Here is a 16,468-nt window from a genome sequence, read left to right as displayed (position 1 = left end):
AACTAATTTATTTTATTTTAAAATTCAGTCATTGTCCAGGGAATATATAAAGACACAGAGTCAACACATTTTATCACAAAGTGGTATTTACCGATGAAGGTTTCGTGGAATGTAGCTAATTATATCATTCGTGACACGGTGTTGTGACAGTTTTCTAGCCAACAATTTGGGTGTGATTGGCAGCATTTGAAGGACCTAAAAGTGAGCTATGTGAAGAGAATGGTTCAGAAGATTTTGATGAGCCCCATGATTGCACTGGTTTAGATTTCATTCAGAGAGTGAAGTTCAATGGAAAGTAGCTCGATCCCAGTCGGATTCAATCAGCTCAGAAGAAAAAACTCATCTGGCCATCAAAGTGGGGCCGTGGACAGAGACACTGAATTATACGAGGCCGTATTTACATAACAGGCCAAGTCAATTCCGGGATTAACTGGTATTAGAATTGGGTTTGTTGGGCGCACTGGTGGAGACAGTGGATCTTTGCAGAGGGACAGGAAAGCCATTGTTGCTGGGGCTAACCCTGGGAGCTGTTGCTTACCTTAGCGAAGCATGCCTCCATGCCACCATCATGGAAAAAATGAGCTAACGAACCGAGTAGGCTAACAGGAATGGCGTGGCGCAACCCTTTCATAGAGGAACAGAGGGAAAAAGAGAGCGGGAGAGAATGGGAGAAGAATAAGAAAGGGAAAAGAAAAGGAGAAGAAAGGAGAGGGAGAAGGGGAAAAAAGTGAGGCTGTCCAAACAGAACCAGATGCAGGAGTGTGGAGGCTCGTTTGATCTCTGTCCTCATAGGCTGATTGATGTTGCACATTTCATTTCCTTGTCAGAGTCTTGACATAATGTTTCACTAAACACTCCGGCCCTGTTCTCTTCTTCTTTTTATTTCTGAGGGGGTCATAATTAACCCTTCCTGGAGCTGAAAATAGATTATATATACATATATCAATATATATATATGTATATATATATACATATATATATATATACTGTAGGCCTACACACACTGAGGGGGTTTAGATATCAAAGAAGCTCACACCATTGTATTGTCCGGTTCTGTCCCTCCGCCATATGGTTTGGTCTGAACTGATCCGCGCTGAAATACTGCACTGAAGAATAGCCATGTTGAAACTTTTGAAGTCTTCCAGAAAAAGGAAAACAATTTCTTCAAGTTCGTAATGCAGTCAATTCAATTACCGTCATGCGGCAAAAGCTTTATAGGCTGCACTGGCAGAGCAGTGACATGTTCAGCTGGTAGGACGATGGCTGTGTGACCAATCATTTAAGCAGTCTGTTTGGAAACCCAAAAGGAACCAATCATTAAGTTTCTCCTTACCTAGACTTTCTTCACCCTCCTAGCTGCTGTTGTTGATGTGTGCACACATTGCACTGCCCCCCCCCCCCCCCCCCCCCCCCATACCCATCTCTCCGTGGCTCCATCCCTCCTGAGGAGCCTAGTGGGACAAAAGCAGACATCTGGGACCCATTTCCCCCCTGGAGAAGCCCTTCCTGTGGGGTATCCACTTAGAGGGGTTCGGGTGGGGTGGTGGTGGAGGGGGTGGGGGTGGGGGTGGTGGGAGGTGAAGGTGCATGGGTGTGGGGGATGGTGGATGGGGGGGGAGTGGTGGGTGAAGTTTGCAAACTCATAATAAGGATGAGGGGTGTTGGGTGACGGGCAGATCTGGGGGCCGTGTCCAGTGCAAAGTGAGTGACGGCGTAAAGCTCGACTGAAAGGGAATTTAAAGGCAGGAAGGGAAGTTTGACTGTCTGTGAACATGGGAAGTAGTCTTTACCCGCCTTTTCCCGCTGATGGCCGACGGAATTAAGTCCGGGCTTTCTTAGGGCAGATCCAGTTGTTAGAGAGGTTACACATGTGGGAAAACCCAAAAGGAGTTGGTAGGAATGCGCAAAGGAAGGCAGCACTAAAAATTTGTTTTTCAAATAGAAAAACACAATCTTACACTAAAAGCTTCTCCCCTCCTCTGCTGCGTGCAAACCTGTGTTATTCCTGTTTAGCTGTGACTTATCTTCCTATATTAGACTGTAATTTATCATAATATTTAGTGCTCAAGCTTCCCTCAAATGTGCCCTGCTTTCATGTGTAATTTAGCCAATATCCTGTGCTGGCTCTGATTACAGTGTTTAAGTGCTGGGGTCCATCCATGGCACATTACAAACAGTCCCAGTGGAGTTCACAGCTAAACTGGGGAAACAGCATGGTAGGCTAGGCTAGTCTAGGCAGTGGGCTAAGCAAGAGGTTAGGCTGGCCTATAATAGACTGGCAGCTTGCATGGCTCATTGTGAGAGGTCTGCAGAAGAAGCAATGCATGATGGTCACAAGCAGCCATCCATAGTGGGTCGAGTCTAGTTAATTCAAATTTATTCATGAAGTTTGTCATACAGCGTTTTACAGAGCAACAAAAGACATAAATAAGCATAAATAAAAACAAGGGGGAACAAACACAATTATAGATATGAGGCTGGAGGTTTGTGTGTGTGTGTGTGTGTGTGAATGAGAGAGTGTGTATGTTTATATATATATATGTTTGTGTGTGTGTGTGTGTGTGTGTGTGTGTGTGTGTGTGTGTGTGTGTGTGTGCATGAAAGGATGTTTGTGTGTTGTATTATGTCCATACCTCTGGACCAGCCCATAATATGGTCTGTGTGTGCATGTGTAAACACATATGAGAGCACATGGGCAACACAAAAGTAGTATAGTAGGACTGTATTTTCTATACAGATAAAGAGAAAAAGAAAAAGATAAAGAAAATATCCTTGCCCCTTTATAAAATCCTGTACTATCCATGTAAAACACAGACTGAACATTGCTTGTGTCAGTTAACTTCAATAATGCCAACTTCTATTCAGTTCTCTACACATGGACACTGACATGTGTTTCAGCACAATAAGCTCTGATCTAGCAGAGCTAAATATAGCAAATCATCACATGAAACTCTTTTCTTTTCACGGCTGAGTCAGCGTTCCAAATGTGTAAGATTCACTTTCTCTGGAAACACCATTAACACACACAGTGAGTCAGCAGATAGGCTGACCATGTGGCCGCTGGGGATGGAAAATCCTGTTTCAGCGTGAACTCCAAAAATTAGCTTATCAAGCCACAAGACAGCCCGTGCTCACAGGAATAATTTTCACTAAACCTCTGCGCCTGAAGTGCTGTGAACAAAATACAGAGATCACAAGGGTCGTTCAAAACATGTGTATTCAACCCCAGGCCATGAAAGCGCATGGATGGAAAGGAAATCACAACATACATCATGTGGATTCTAAAAAGGTGCAGTCTCAATATTCAGTCTGCTGTAAATGTCGATCAAATCCTCTCTTTGCAAACTCCCCGCTTGTCTTGATATTTATCTACGATACGCTCACGCTGAATACAGCTTCTCAGTCTGAACACACCAATCCCAGCAGCAGGCTTATTGCAACAAACACAGATTTCACTTAACTGAGCCAGCAACAAGTTGTTCGGGTCTAATTTAGGCCGCTTTCACCCCTTTAAATTTAGGATGACCTCTGAGTATCTGGATATTAAATGGGTGATGAAACACCTACTTGGTCCAGACTGAGGGTTCAGACAACTAATCAATTTGCTCAAACATTTGTGAGAATAATTTATTTAGATAAGGAGCCTGTTATGAAACTCACACTTCAAATACTGGTGATGAGAAGCGGTGCAGACCTGGGCTCCCCGCAGCACTGTGTAATCTTCTGAGGCAGGAGTTTGTTTGAACCGGTGAAATCTCTCAGATTAGGCGCTATCACGCATACAGTGCTGTCAAATGTACAGTGAAGCACTGTCTGCAAGGTGGAGGAACGCTGCGTTCCTACAGCAGAGCTATTGCATTAGAAACATCAACAGAGCTGTGCAGCCAGCTTCAAAGGGGTACGCCTTCACATTGAATCAATCCCTTCTTCCATTAGATTAGATGACCTTACCAAAGTTACATTGCGCTAACGTTTCTTTATGGTTTCTCTAATCCCTCGCTCTGGTTCTGGTTCCCCCTGTGAAGCCACTTCAAACAGCCTCTGCCATGGCATATCCCTTTGTGCTCTAAAACAGCAAATATGTGTCTCCCTAAAATGTTTCAGATGCGGGCTTGCAGTGGTCCCAGGGGCAGAGCGAGGCACACACAAACACAAGAGGCAGAGCAGCGAAAACAGTAATGGAACCTGAAGGTAGGGCATCTACTGTACTGCTGCCAAGAGAAAGGGTTAACAAGCAGGTCTGGCTGGGCCTGAGGGGGAGAGGAGTCCTGCAGCGCCTGAGTTTGATTGAGTGATGAGTGATGGGAGACGAAGATTGAGAGAGAGAGAGAGAGAGAGAGAGAGAGAGAGAGAGAGAGAGGGAGCGAGAGAGAGAGAGAGGGAGAGAGAGAGAGGAAGAAAGGAAAAGGAGTAAATAGTGTGAGAGAGATGCGGCAGCAGTAAATCAGTGTGGTAATAAGGAGAAAAGGGAGGGGGGGGAGTGTGTGCAAAGGTCTAGAAACATATGTTTCAGTTTGTAAATAAAACAGTAAATTGCTATGGATATTGCTTAAATATCTGTGGGCTTTGTACTGCGCTTTGCGGAAGTTCCTCGGAAATCATTCTGAAACTGCCTTCTTAAAATGCCAAAGCGGCTTCTTAATGTCAAAGAGGCCATCTGGTTCTCTACTAATTCAAGATGTTTGCTTTCATTCAGGTTTTTTTGTGTCTCTTCTTTTTTTAGATTGAATGTTTTACTTTAGTATTATCAATACCGATGTTCATATTTTTCTCAGTTGTGTTCTTAACCATCAAGTTTCACAGACATGAGCCAGACCCGTGAATCCCTGTTCACCTTCTCCAGTGACAAACGCAAAACCGCAATACCCAACATGGAGACTGTTGCCACATGTAATATCGCCCAAGAAAGAGTGGTAAAATCTGCTGTAACTACTCATTTTAAAATGGCAACTAGAACGCATAAACAGGTTTGAGGTTAGACAGGTGGATGACCATAAAGACACGTGTCTCCGTCCTGCAGGAATAGATTTGGATACTTTCTGACATCCTCTGGCAGAAAACAACAGAAGAAATTCCCTGTACTGTGATTAAGCTGAGTGTTACAGAGTTAGAGTCAGGTGAAAAAATGTTGCACTTTATCATCTTATTCCACAGGATGTTTGAGATATTTGTGATATTTTGATGTATGATCCATTCTTTCCAGTCTCACCCCCTCTGCCAGACTGCCAGTCAAGACTTAGACGACTTCCTTCCTTGATTTGGGTAGAAAGGAGTCCCATAATTGAATAAAACGAGACCCCTCCCCCTCTTTACATACCACACAAAAACACACACACACGTTTTACAGCCTAGTGTATAACTTTAATAGGACGCATTTGGTTCCAAAGCCCCCAGCTTGCTCAGTGGAAAGTAACCCGGATTGTTTTTCAGTTTCTTAATGTTGAAGTTTATAACGGCTAGATAAAAAATGTTACTATGGTGATTTAACCACAACATTGCAATTACCTTGATGCAATGAGACTCTAGGGGCTTGCAAACAAACCAGTGTAATGCAATTAAGATATAAGTACCACCAAAAATGTCCTTAGACAAAGAGGTAGGACGGGGGAAAGCAACAAAAAAGAGTAAAATAATGATAGTGGCTTCTTAAGGATCAAAGTTACTGGTATTTCTATTAAATAATGAAACACTGGTATAGTGCCAGCTTCACTTTCCTTAGTCTTTAGCATAGTGATGTTTTTCCGTAACAACTCTAGAGTGAATTTGCGAGTTATGTAATATTTTTCTACCAGTGATAGTGTCTTTCTAAATGAGCCGCTCCAACTAGAAATGAGTTCTAATGCAGCAAACACCAATATGCGCCGACATAATTCAGTCACATATTTTTCACATCAACTTCAAAGTCCTTCTATCAGGCAGCTGCCTTAACAAAATCATACAGCAAAACTCTCTGCACCCCCACCTTCCCTTTGAGGGACAAAATAAAAATGTGGATGGATGGAATAATTGCCTAACTTCAAAGTGCAGGTTATTGCCCGGCATTTACTGTTACGATTGCAATGCTATAGGGTGTTTTTCTTCATAAATGTGGCTTGGGTGGGTGGGAAAGCGGTTCACTCCCCTCATGGTGCAAATCCCACTCTAACGCTCCACACTGACCCTGCTGACCCCGCTTAGTAGGAAGGAGACCCAGTCTGCTCCCATGACAGTTCCTCATATTATGTGAAAATCACAAGTGTTAGGGTGAAAAACAAATCATTTCAATTTTTTTTTTTTTACTTCTATGCTGTCACCTTCCCTTCACATAGCACAGAGGAATTAAAAAACATCTTTTGCCTAAAGAGAAACAGTTAAATAAGCTGACACTGTTGGTCATAAAACAATTCAAAGAGACATCCATTTCCCTTCTGTGTCCACATTCCTCCTTAAGAGCTGAACAGTTGTTAGCCACTGACATGTCTCTCTTCAAGCTGTGCTGCAGAAACACACTACTACCAATGCGCAGAGATGTCATAAAAGATATTTTATTAACGCGGCTCTCAGACACACATACCCGTACAAACACACACACACACTCCTACATTCACGCAAGTGTTACATGGATATACGCGATGCCACACTTCATTATTTAACATGATAGATATGGTAGTGTGCAGAGATAAACATTTAAAAAGGAAGAACAGCAAAATAATCTCCTTGCGCAACAACATAATTATCACAAATGGCTTGGATGAGGAGAAACATAACAAAAATCATCATGATTACTTAAGCATGCACATTTTTCGTAGCACTGCTGTTGCGAGCTAAAGCCGTAACCAAGATACAATCGACGGACCCGAGCAGGGCCCAGTTTCACACGTGTGGACACCTCTGCTTCTTTTTTGTCAAACTGATTAAAAAAAAAAACATGGTACAAAAATCATTCCTTATCTGAAGAATGTCCATTCAAATAAGAAATATATAGAACCGGGGCAGGTGGGTTGTATTGCGAAGTGTGGATGAAAGCAGTCACATGGGTGTTGCAGGATGTTGGGCGACCCTCCCTCTCCATGACCCCGACTCACTCACTCCATCAGAAAGCTGATACCTTGTTCATCAACATTCATCATAACCTTGACGCCATGTGATACGCACAGATTTCACCATTTGATATACAGGATATACACACACTTTGTGATGGGGAGAGAAATTAGTTATTCTGTAGTAATTGGTAATATATAGCATGTGCAAGTCTAATGTACTAGTAAGGCTAGTTCATAGTTCATTGATACAAAAACAGAAACTGACGTAATATCTCACCCTTTTTGAACCAAGTGGGGTGTCACAAACACACACACACACTCATATCATTGTTGGTAGAGTGACACCCTCTTGTGGCTAAAGCATGAAACTGCATTGAGGAGTGCTAGCAAAAAGCTTCTTTACCATATAATGGATGTAAAATACTTTTTTTCACATGAGGGAATAGTAGTGAAGTGTGACTAAACAGGGCATTGGGGAAGAAGCGACACTGTAATATTACATAAATAAGAGAATAAAACCTATAAAGGATCATTAAAAAACAGGGCTGGTCTTGTTGGTAAAGTGGCCCGATGAGCCAAGGACAAACCCTGCACACACAGTAAAAAGAGAGGGGAGGTTTTGGGGGTTGGGGATTGGGGGTGCACTGGCCAGGAAGGCAGGGGAACAGCCGGGGTCAGTGTGCTCATCCACGACACAAAGCCTCGGTTTCATCTTATACTGCCCTTTTATTGTTTGTGTCCACCTAATTCAGACTAGCATTGTCCCTCCCTCGGTTTGGGAAGCGCGCACGGTGAGTCTCCTGCACAGCTGACCCCGGGTCAGCGCGGGATGTCCGAGCGTCGTTAGAAGTCACTGAGGATGCTGATGTCGGCGAACTCTTTGCGGTAGCGGTGAGCGGAGAGGGCCAGCAGGAAGGCCCACTTCAGGCTCATGAAGCTCCACACGCAGGACAGGTACAGGCTCTGAGGGTCGGTCAGGGCTGCGAGGGGGGGTGGGGGGGGGGGGGGGGGGGGGGACGCACAGATTAGACATGGCATTCTGAATGTGGGACAGATTATACACAAAGCCCAGAGCATCATAGACTGCCCTAGACACCCTCTGTGGGGAGAATTTGAGCCACTCCAAAAAAAAAAAACATCAACCGTGAAACACTTAAACACTAGTGATGTACTGATGTCAGTCCTTCAGACTCAGATCATTTTGCACCGACGTTCAGCCATCATACAGGGAGAAATTCATCGGAGAAGAGGCAGAGATACAAATTTCTCCACCGACAGTAGACCCAATAGACCATAATGCGATGCAGCCAATAAGACATGCTGCGTTTTGAGTAAGGGCAGCGACTTTTGCGTTTTCTCAACTGGAAAAACTCTCTCCGGTATTGCTATAGAGGCCATAAGCAGAAATCATCATCTTGCATCATTTTGTATGCCAGAAATTTGCATCTCCGCCATTTGGTGTGCAATCCAAAATCCCTACGGAAAATAAGAACGGGTTTTTCGAAAAATTTCAAAAATAAGAGCTGACATGAATGGATATACTACGTTTTTTTTTTTTTAACAGCCTACAAAATCAGACTTAACCTCTATCACTCTCTCCAGCTACACGTAATGAAAGCAGCAAGTTCGCGTCCGCTCTCTGGGACTTGTCGAAAGACATTCTGTGAAATGTTGGAAATCACTAACTGAAGAAGAAGTAGACGAGGCAGGTTGAGGGACAGTGGGTACAACAAAATGTAAACTACAACACTTCTTCACAAAGTAGACAGACTCTGCACCCCATGCCCCTACTTCTTGGGTAATTAAATCTTCTGTTTTTTCCATTATTTTATTTAAATGTACTCTATATCTTTCCGGATTTTATTTATTTTGACTATGTACAGTATTGTATGTTTTGCTGCAAGTCAAATTTACCGTTAGGGAAACTATAGTGGTGAACTTTAACTTCTACTTGAAATGCACAGTAGCTATGATACAATACACAGACTCTGCTGCTGTAAAGTCTCCATCAAGAAACTTCATTAGCTATTGAAACAGACAGATAATGTTGTATGTCAAGGCAGGTGGTTATGTTTGCCTCCTCTGATCGATAGCAGTGACGACAAATAGCAACTGATCTGATGAGGGATCGCGAATCATGCATTGCTAAGTACATGTGGTAGAGAACAGAAGACAGGCCGCGTTGTGCGGGACAGGAGCGGTGTCTGGAACTACTCACACTCCTTGTTGGTGATGGCGATGGAGAGGAAGGTGATGAAGGCTATCACAGCCAGCAGGGCGAAGAAGACCCCGATGAAGAGGAAGAACTTGAGGCCCTTCAGCCAGGTCCGCCAGTAGTCCTGCAGATACATGATGTGGGTGATGAGGGCCCAGAGTGCCAGCACACCTGAGGGGAGGGACACACACACACACACACACACACACACACACACACACACACAGTGAATTCTTAGTCTGGGAAAACTTCTGAAAACTTTTGCAACATCACTTTAAAGACCACACACTGACAGCTGATATTAACCGATCACACATAGCAGCCATTGACCTGGTCTGGGTTTGTGTGTGTTTGTCAGGGTCGGATGCATCCTGACACAGCATGTCGTCAAGTGCTGAGTCAATGATCACTTCTTCCTCCATGTTCCCCTTTTTACGGTCGCAGTGTTGTGAAGAAATGCCACACTTAGCTGTCAACCTGACGTTTCACCTTCCTTTAAAAGCTTTCACTGTGTCTAAACATTATCTCAGGAGCCCCGGTAGACAGTTAAATGTAGGATCTGATAAAGCTTCTACTTTAGCCTTAATTTAAGAGTTTAAGTTAACGTTAGTTGTGTTGAAAAGCTCTACTTTCACGATTTTCACAATGACCAGATGACTGTGCTAAATTTGCACACACACCCCCCCCCCCCCCCCCCCCCCGCCCCCACCACCTCAAATGCAGTTGTGTCATTTTTATTGAGGGGGAAAAAATGATAATTTGCTATGTCATTGTGTCAGCATAGTAGGCATTTAAAAAAAACCCAAAAAAACTTATGATCAAGCATCACTGGACCAGGCTGGAGCCAGTTCCCTTTTGGAAACACTTGATTAAAATGCAGATGTCAGACGGGGAACGTGACCGCTTCTGCACAGACACCAGCACCATTTCATCCTGGTGCTACTATGTCAAGGAATTTGGTTAAATAAATAATAGTAAATGTGTGCACTAGGTCACTAAATGTGTTGGTGTGAAGGAGTGATAGAGAAACCCCTGCGCTTTTGGTACTTAACGGTTGAAATGTTCCACAATTTTGACTGACTCACAAAAATCACAAGACAACTTAAACTAGACAGCTTGATCTTTAGTACCATGTTTGGCAAGACTAGAACAAGACATGATAGATCCAATAAAAGAGGGAGTACAGAGGTTACAGATATGGACTTGCTAACCAACATAATGGCTCAAAGTTCACATCCGTGGATCCACTGACACAGTCTATTACATAACTGCTTCAACAGGACACCAAACACACATTAATGAAATTGAGGGTTTGTGCCGATGTCATATTCAAGTGCATTTGAAGACTCTTTGATGCAAAAGCAGACCCGCACTTAGTAACAATCCTAAACCCCACTCATATTAGGAATTAAGGGTATTGTTGAAGTCAACTACACCACTTAATAAAGTTCAGTGTTAAACTTAGCATCTAATGAAAATGGCTATAAAGCCCCACTTATTGTTTCTCCAAAATAGAGTACATTTTACCTTTTACTTTTTTATTTCCTATGGTATAATAACTGTATCCCTATAATATACCGACGGGGACTTGCGGTTCTTCCCTTCAAACTGAGACCCTTGTATACATCATGACAAGCACCTGTCAACTATTAATACTGACAAGTGTGTTAAAGGTTATATTGGCAGAATAAAAAAACAAAAAAACACTTAATTTCAAGAGTTTATATGACATCGAGACGCAGTTAACGTTACCTCCATACACTAAACTAATTTCTGCCTTGCTATAATGTTGCAGGTTAATTCAATAATCAATAGATTTAGAGTGTATGTGGTATTACTACAAACTGTATGTGTCTATGGTTTACACCAGCGATGTCCAATTCTGAATAGGACACCTTCACCCAGAGAGTGGGGAACAAACTAATGTTAGTGAAATGAACTGGTGTTTAGTTGGAATGGAAAGCTGCACATGGTAACGTTAGGTTAGACACCAGAGGAACAAATGCTTTTCCAGAGGTTAGTTAGCTGAGATACTGTGTGTGACAGGCAGACAGACAGACAGTGTTTACCTGACAGTCCCCCCATGGCTGCGGTCCACGGCTGTCTGTACGCGATGTTCCACACCAGGAAGGCGGAAAACCCCATGAGCATGCCGAACGAGGCATAGCCGATACTGATGTACGTTTTATTGATCCCCATTCTCACAAAAACAGAAAGCTGGTAGGAAAGTAGACGGGCTCAACAAGACGAGGACCGATTGTGTAGCTGCGAGCTGCTGGTAAATTTCAAAACAACTGCATCCGGTCCCTCTGCAAAAAGGCCTGGAGGACGCGACGGGTCCTGCTGCTGACGGGACAGTTAAACAAACAGGCTAAGAAGAGTAACAGCTATTCCTAACAGCTCGTTTTGTTTTTTTATCTGTCGAGTCAAAGGAGAACATTGCTCAACTCTAGTGTTATCTAATGCTGACAGCCAAAGAAATCCTCCTCGATCCTGGAGCGCATGCTGAGCGGAGACAGCGCCCTCTAGAGGAGGAGACTGTATCACTCACAAAATAAATAACATCACCACATGTCTAATAACCATAACAAAAAACTTTATTCATATAGCACCTTTCTTAAACAGGGAGCTAATCAGTGACTTTGAGTCAGTACAGTAGCTATAAGGGAATTTATTTGTTCATTCAACTGTTCAAACCTCCAGTTTATATTAATTCACATCTGCAGTAACATTCTCATTGGTTTTACACACCGATTATGCTTTGGCAGTAGCTTGAAATTTCAAATTTGTGCCGACCTACAAACCACTGATGCAGTCTAACAGAGTGTAAAAACTTGCTTGAACAGAACATCATGCAGCCCACATGAGGATGAACACACAAACGGCACCTTTGGAAACGCCAAAGGTGCCGGAACGCCAAACTATTCTATTTAATCTATCTAATTGCCTTGAAGATGTGACTAAATCCCCAGTGATCTCCGGTGAGAAATAACAAAAGAAAACAGAAATGCAGATGAATTAAGAAGAAAAATCACATATCCTTCCTTTAAAATAATATATACCCACAAGGCTTTGGGCTAAAGAAAATCTACCCTCAATAAAATGATAGAAAAAACTTGAAAAACACAATCAAAGTCCACTTGAGTAGCCTAAACGAAACTAATAAAATACATAACATTTTTAATAATGCCAGTAAATCATCAGTGATAAAAAAAAAAAAGATACATTCAAGTTAATTGTAACCTGTTAAAAATCACAACCAACCACCTGATGGGAACTACATACAGTGTATGACAGCAATCTCACAATGCCACACACCCAAGCTGTGAAATCAGACAATAGTCAGACTTGGCAAGTAGTAATGGAAAAAGAAGAGGTCCAACTTTTCCTTCATGGCCTTTGTCACGGCCTTGTCTCTGTAGACGCGCTGAACCAGTATGTCTTCGTCTGTGTACACCACCAGATCGCACCACTCGGTGCCCGTCAGCATCATCTCCCCCTGCATCTGCCAGTAGTAGGCGTGGGTCTTCTTCAGTTCCAGGACTCCGCACTGGGAGTCCAGGAACTGGCAGTCGGCGAAGCTCCGGGTTGGGGAGCATTTGACGTGCACCAGGCCGTACTCCGGGCTCTCCTTGGGGTCGTAGACCAGCCCGTGAGGCATCGCCCCCAGCCACGGAGCATCCGGGTGGACGACCAAACCGCAAGGGGACCAGTTGACAAACACATGCTCGCAGTATTCCCGGAGAGCTTCGGGCATCTGCTCCTTTTCCAGCTTCTTCATCCGGGACATGGAGGTTTCTCTCTGAATCTTGAAAAGCAGGTGCTGCGCGTGACTCCTTCCCGATTTGAGGTGGCAGATCTCTCTGAAACGGCTGGTCAAGCGCGACTTCCGCAGCTCCTCCACCGACTCGCTCAGCCCACAGGTGGAACGTTCCAGGTCGTGCGCCGCATCCCAGGAAACCTGCAGGCCTTCTACGAGCTCCTGCTCTGAGGCACTGAGGTCGGGGAGCGCCGCGACGGGCTCCAGTCTGTGAGAGGCCAGGGGGAGCGATGGTGGAGGGGGGGCATCCTCGTGAGGACTGTAATCGCGGCTTGACGGCACAGGGCACTGGTAGGACAGGGGGCAGCCTTTGGGAACTTTGCCAAAAGCACAGTCAACTAACTCCACATTAGCTGTGAGGTTCATTTTGGCTATAAGAGGCTTTTTGTCATCTGGGATGTCCTTGAAGGCTTCACTGAGCCTTGATAAAAAAGGCCTGCAGTCAGTCAGTTTACCTGATAATGATCTGTAGTGCGTCGTCCTGTATGAAAACAATAAACATTATCAGCGGTGTAAGAAAACAGCTACCACTCTGTTGTCACATAATTAAAATGTATCTAGTCATTCGGCTCCTACCTTGGAAATTCTAGCATGGTTTTCTGCAGAGGTCTCTTCGCCTTCTTCTTTGTTGAACACACCATGGAGAGAAAAAACATATTTGATTAAAAATGTCATATATTTATACTTAAAGTAAATGCAGCATGAACAAAACATCCCATACCTGTCCTTAAAGGCCTCAGGATAACAGTTAGCCATTGTTAAGAGACATAAAGTAACATGACACTGTACTAAGCACTTTGTAACTGTGCATTTAAAAAAGTGCTATACAAATAAAGTTTTACTTTCTTACTTACTATATACTTACACAAATGATAGCCTGATGACTACTGAGGTTGTTTTGTGACTGCTTACTCGAATCTCAATTACTTGCCTATTATTCTTGCTAACCCAACATGTATAAGCCAAGATCTACCGCGTGTGCTAAAATCCTTATCAGCTATCAGGCTGTAATACAAACACACATTCAATGTAAACGACCTACTCTGCGGGGGAAGAAGCCTTACAGATTGACATCACCAATGATCACTGTAGTCTCAGTACAAAGCATACTATTCCTTCTAGGGAACCGATATGGTTTTTGAAGCAGATACCGATATCCAACATTTCCCCCACCTATAGATAAGAATCTTAGTACAAATGCAGGTGCAAAACATGTTAAGCTTTTCAGACATGCCTATGTTAAGATAGTGTTTTTAAACAAAACAAAACAAAAGACCTTGTTAGTTTTATTTTGTTGCTAATTTGACAGTTGTATTAAGTGACACAAAAGTGAAAAAGAGTCACAAAAAATGACAATTCCACAATCAGCCAAATATTGGCAGTAAAAATAATACTGGGCTGATACAAATATTGCTTTTTAAAGCTGATATCGGCTCATACTGATCTGCAGATATACCAGTGCATCCTTAATTCCTTCCTACTTCTTGTTATTTAATGCAAGTTGTCTGACAGAGTAGACAAACTCACCAGCCACAGACAAGGATTTAGCAGCATTTGGCTACTGACTGGTGTCCCACGTTGATGTAAGCCACATATCTAGACTGTTAGGTAAATATATGCACCCCTTGTACCTTGGCCTGTAAGTTATTGTGCTCATTATTTTGCCACCTTTAGCATGTGCTTTTTATTACTTGACAAAGCTTCTCTAGCTTGTCAAATAGCAAAGATCAGATGCTTCAAATTAATGGGATTTACTGTGATGTGCCTGAACAAGCTTACCTTTTTCTTCAAGCTTTTACCACATTCTTCACACTCTGAATATTTCCAGTCTTTTTCTGCACTTCCTCTGGACAGATGCGGGCCATCAGCTTTTGCTTCGAAGTCTCCAAAGGTCTCGGTCTCATTTGCATCATCCATTTCATAAGCTGTGAGAGTGGACGACGACGATTCAGTCTTACACTGCACCACTTGAAGATTGTATGGATTCGAGGTGTGATTTAAGTCTTCCTCTGTGTCACTTTTCACACAGACTGGTATGATGAAGTTCATGGTATCAGCTTCGTCAAAGCCTTGAGGTTGTTGTTCTGCCTGACTAGTGGCATATTCAATCTGCTCCTCTTTAATTTTCGTATGCCAAGGCTCTGGTCTCTCCGAGGCCGGATCAGCCCGGGTCTGCTCATGGACAACTGTGGTCGATGCAGTCTGTTTAATGTAGTCTATTTTAAAACAAAAAACAGTAAGGTGAGGTGAGTAAATAGAGAAGTCACATACACCTTTAGTACTTCACAGATATGTATGGATTTATGAACATGAAGAAGTCTCTCCCAAAGCTAAAACACATACTACTTGAAGATGTCATTTGCGTAATTTTTTTTATGGTTGGTACAAAGTTTACAGTCCCAAACTAGCTTTGAGCCAAAAAAAATCGAATTCATTATCAGGTCGACACAGAAACGTTAACCAACTTTGCACTGCTGTAGTCAAGTAAGTCAGTGAAAGTTATATTAGTTGGCCTAGTTAGTTAGTTAACGTTAGTAAGAAAAGCAAACGCTACCAACCTGTCCTGTGTAACTTTATCTCGGGCTTGAGCACCATGTTCAGTATGTTCTGCAGCCGTTTGTTTTCCTCGCTATATCCCTCCACAATACTCTCAACCTCTCCAAATATCTCCACAGCAACTGCCGTTAATCGTTCAGTGAGAAAGCTCCGAAACAGCTGGAGTTTGGAGTTAGGCATTTTGAACAATTGGAGAGTTTGTTTTTGAGTGATTCTTCTTACAATGTGGTCGATGCGGGCTGCTAGGAGCACCTCAAAACACCCGACCGGAACAAGAATAAGAAGAGATTTCCCGGGTTTCCCTCGTCTTCTTCTTCTTCTCCTTCTTGTTTTACGGCAGTTGGTATCCGACGTTGAGAAGCATTACCGCCCCTACTGCTCCGGAGGGCGGGCCAAGTTTTATTTATAACCATACCGCAATCATATTCCTTTGATAAAATAAAATAAAATTCTACAAAACATATCAAGTTTGCGCAATAACTGTTTGAGTGTAAAGGCCTTTATAGCAGCTTTATTCGCTTCTGCCTTCAACACCTCCCTTTCTCTTTGATACCTACAGCATGGTCCACTGTTTCTTCCTCCTGACTGTGTCCATGTCTCTAGATCCTTTGATCCATCTGTATATACAGTATTTGAGAGAAATCATGACATTATGTTTCAATATGATTACCAAATGAATGTACGAGATCAATTTCTCTATCTCTCTTTTTTTAGTTCTAGCAAATCAGTCACTGAAGATGTAAGCAACCTTGGTGCCACCGCAGGTATCACTACTGAATTCTTCACCATATATTTACATCTCTTCTGCCCACACACTTACCACCCACCCAAAACCTGCTCTCTGATGTTCCCAGC

At 43.0% G+C, this 16,468-nt stretch overlaps 2 protein-coding genes across 3 annotated transcripts; both read right to left on the bottom strand.

Moving 5' to 3' along the window:
* Positions 1–6,508: 6,508 nt before the first annotated feature.
* On the bottom strand, positions 6,509–11,663 carry LOC139907949 (heme transporter hrg1-A-like). The gene is made up of 3 exons (XM_071894479.2): positions 11,307–11,663; positions 9,241–9,408; positions 6,509–8,002 (listed from the first exon to the last, which is right to left on the bottom strand). The coding sequence occupies exons 1-3, from the start codon at positions 11,434–11,436 to the stop codon at positions 7,866–7,868; spliced, it is 435 nt and encodes a 144-aa protein (XP_071750580.1). The 5' UTR covers positions 11,437–11,663; the 3' UTR covers positions 6,509–7,865.
* Positions 11,664–11,880: 217 nt separating this feature from the next.
* LOC139907971 (uncharacterized) lies at positions 11,881–15,754 on the bottom strand. 2 transcript variants are annotated; one of them, XM_071894516.2, is made up of 4 exons: positions 15,616–15,754; positions 14,837–15,273; positions 13,634–13,680; positions 11,881–13,538 (listed from the first exon to the last, which is right to left on the bottom strand). In XM_071894516.2, the coding sequence occupies exons 1-4, from the start codon at positions 15,650–15,652 to the stop codon at positions 12,569–12,571; spliced, it is 1,491 nt and encodes a 496-aa protein (XP_071750617.2). In that variant the 5' UTR covers positions 15,653–15,754; the 3' UTR covers positions 11,881–12,568. The 2 variants fall into 2 exon arrangements, with proteins under 2 accessions (XP_071750617.2, XP_071750618.2); XM_071894517.2 differs by having other exon boundaries at positions 13,634–13,677.
* Positions 15,755–16,468: the final 714 nt, after the last annotated feature.

The sequence above is a fragment of the Centroberyx gerrardi genome, chromosome 5 (genome assembly GCF_048128805.1).
Source record: "Centroberyx gerrardi isolate f3 chromosome 5, fCenGer3.hap1.cur.20231027, whole genome shotgun sequence".
Classification (NCBI taxonomy): domain Eukaryota; kingdom Metazoa; phylum Chordata; class Actinopteri; order Beryciformes; family Berycidae; genus Centroberyx; species Centroberyx gerrardi.
This window is presented reverse-complemented; position numbering and strand designations above follow the sequence as displayed.

Bases quoted from the DNA above. Each gene is read 5' to 3' on its own strand.
- LOC139907971 (XM_071894516.2), bottom strand. From the start codon at position 15,652: ATGGTGCTCAAGCCCGAGATAAAGTTACACAGGACAG. The intron at 13,681-14,836 runs GTAAGCTTGTTC...TGTTCAACAAAG, and splicing joins GTAAAAGCTTGAAGAAAAAG to AAGAAGGCGAAGAGACCTCT. The intron at 13,539-13,633 runs GTAGGAGCCGAA...GTTTTCATACAG, and splicing joins ACCATGCTAGAATTTCCAAG to GACGACGCACTACAGATCAT.
- LOC139907949 (XM_071894479.2), bottom strand. From the start codon at position 11,436: ATGGGGATCAATAAAACGTACATCAGTATCGGCTATGCCTCGTTCGGC. The intron at 9,409-11,306 runs GTAAACACTGTC...CCCTCCCCTCAG, and splicing joins AGCCATGGGGGGACTGTCAG to GTGTGCTGGCACTCTGGGCC. The intron at 8,003-9,240 runs GTGAGTAGTTCC...CCCCCCTCGCAG, and splicing joins CGCCATCACCAACAAGGAGT to CCCTGACCGACCCTCAGAGC.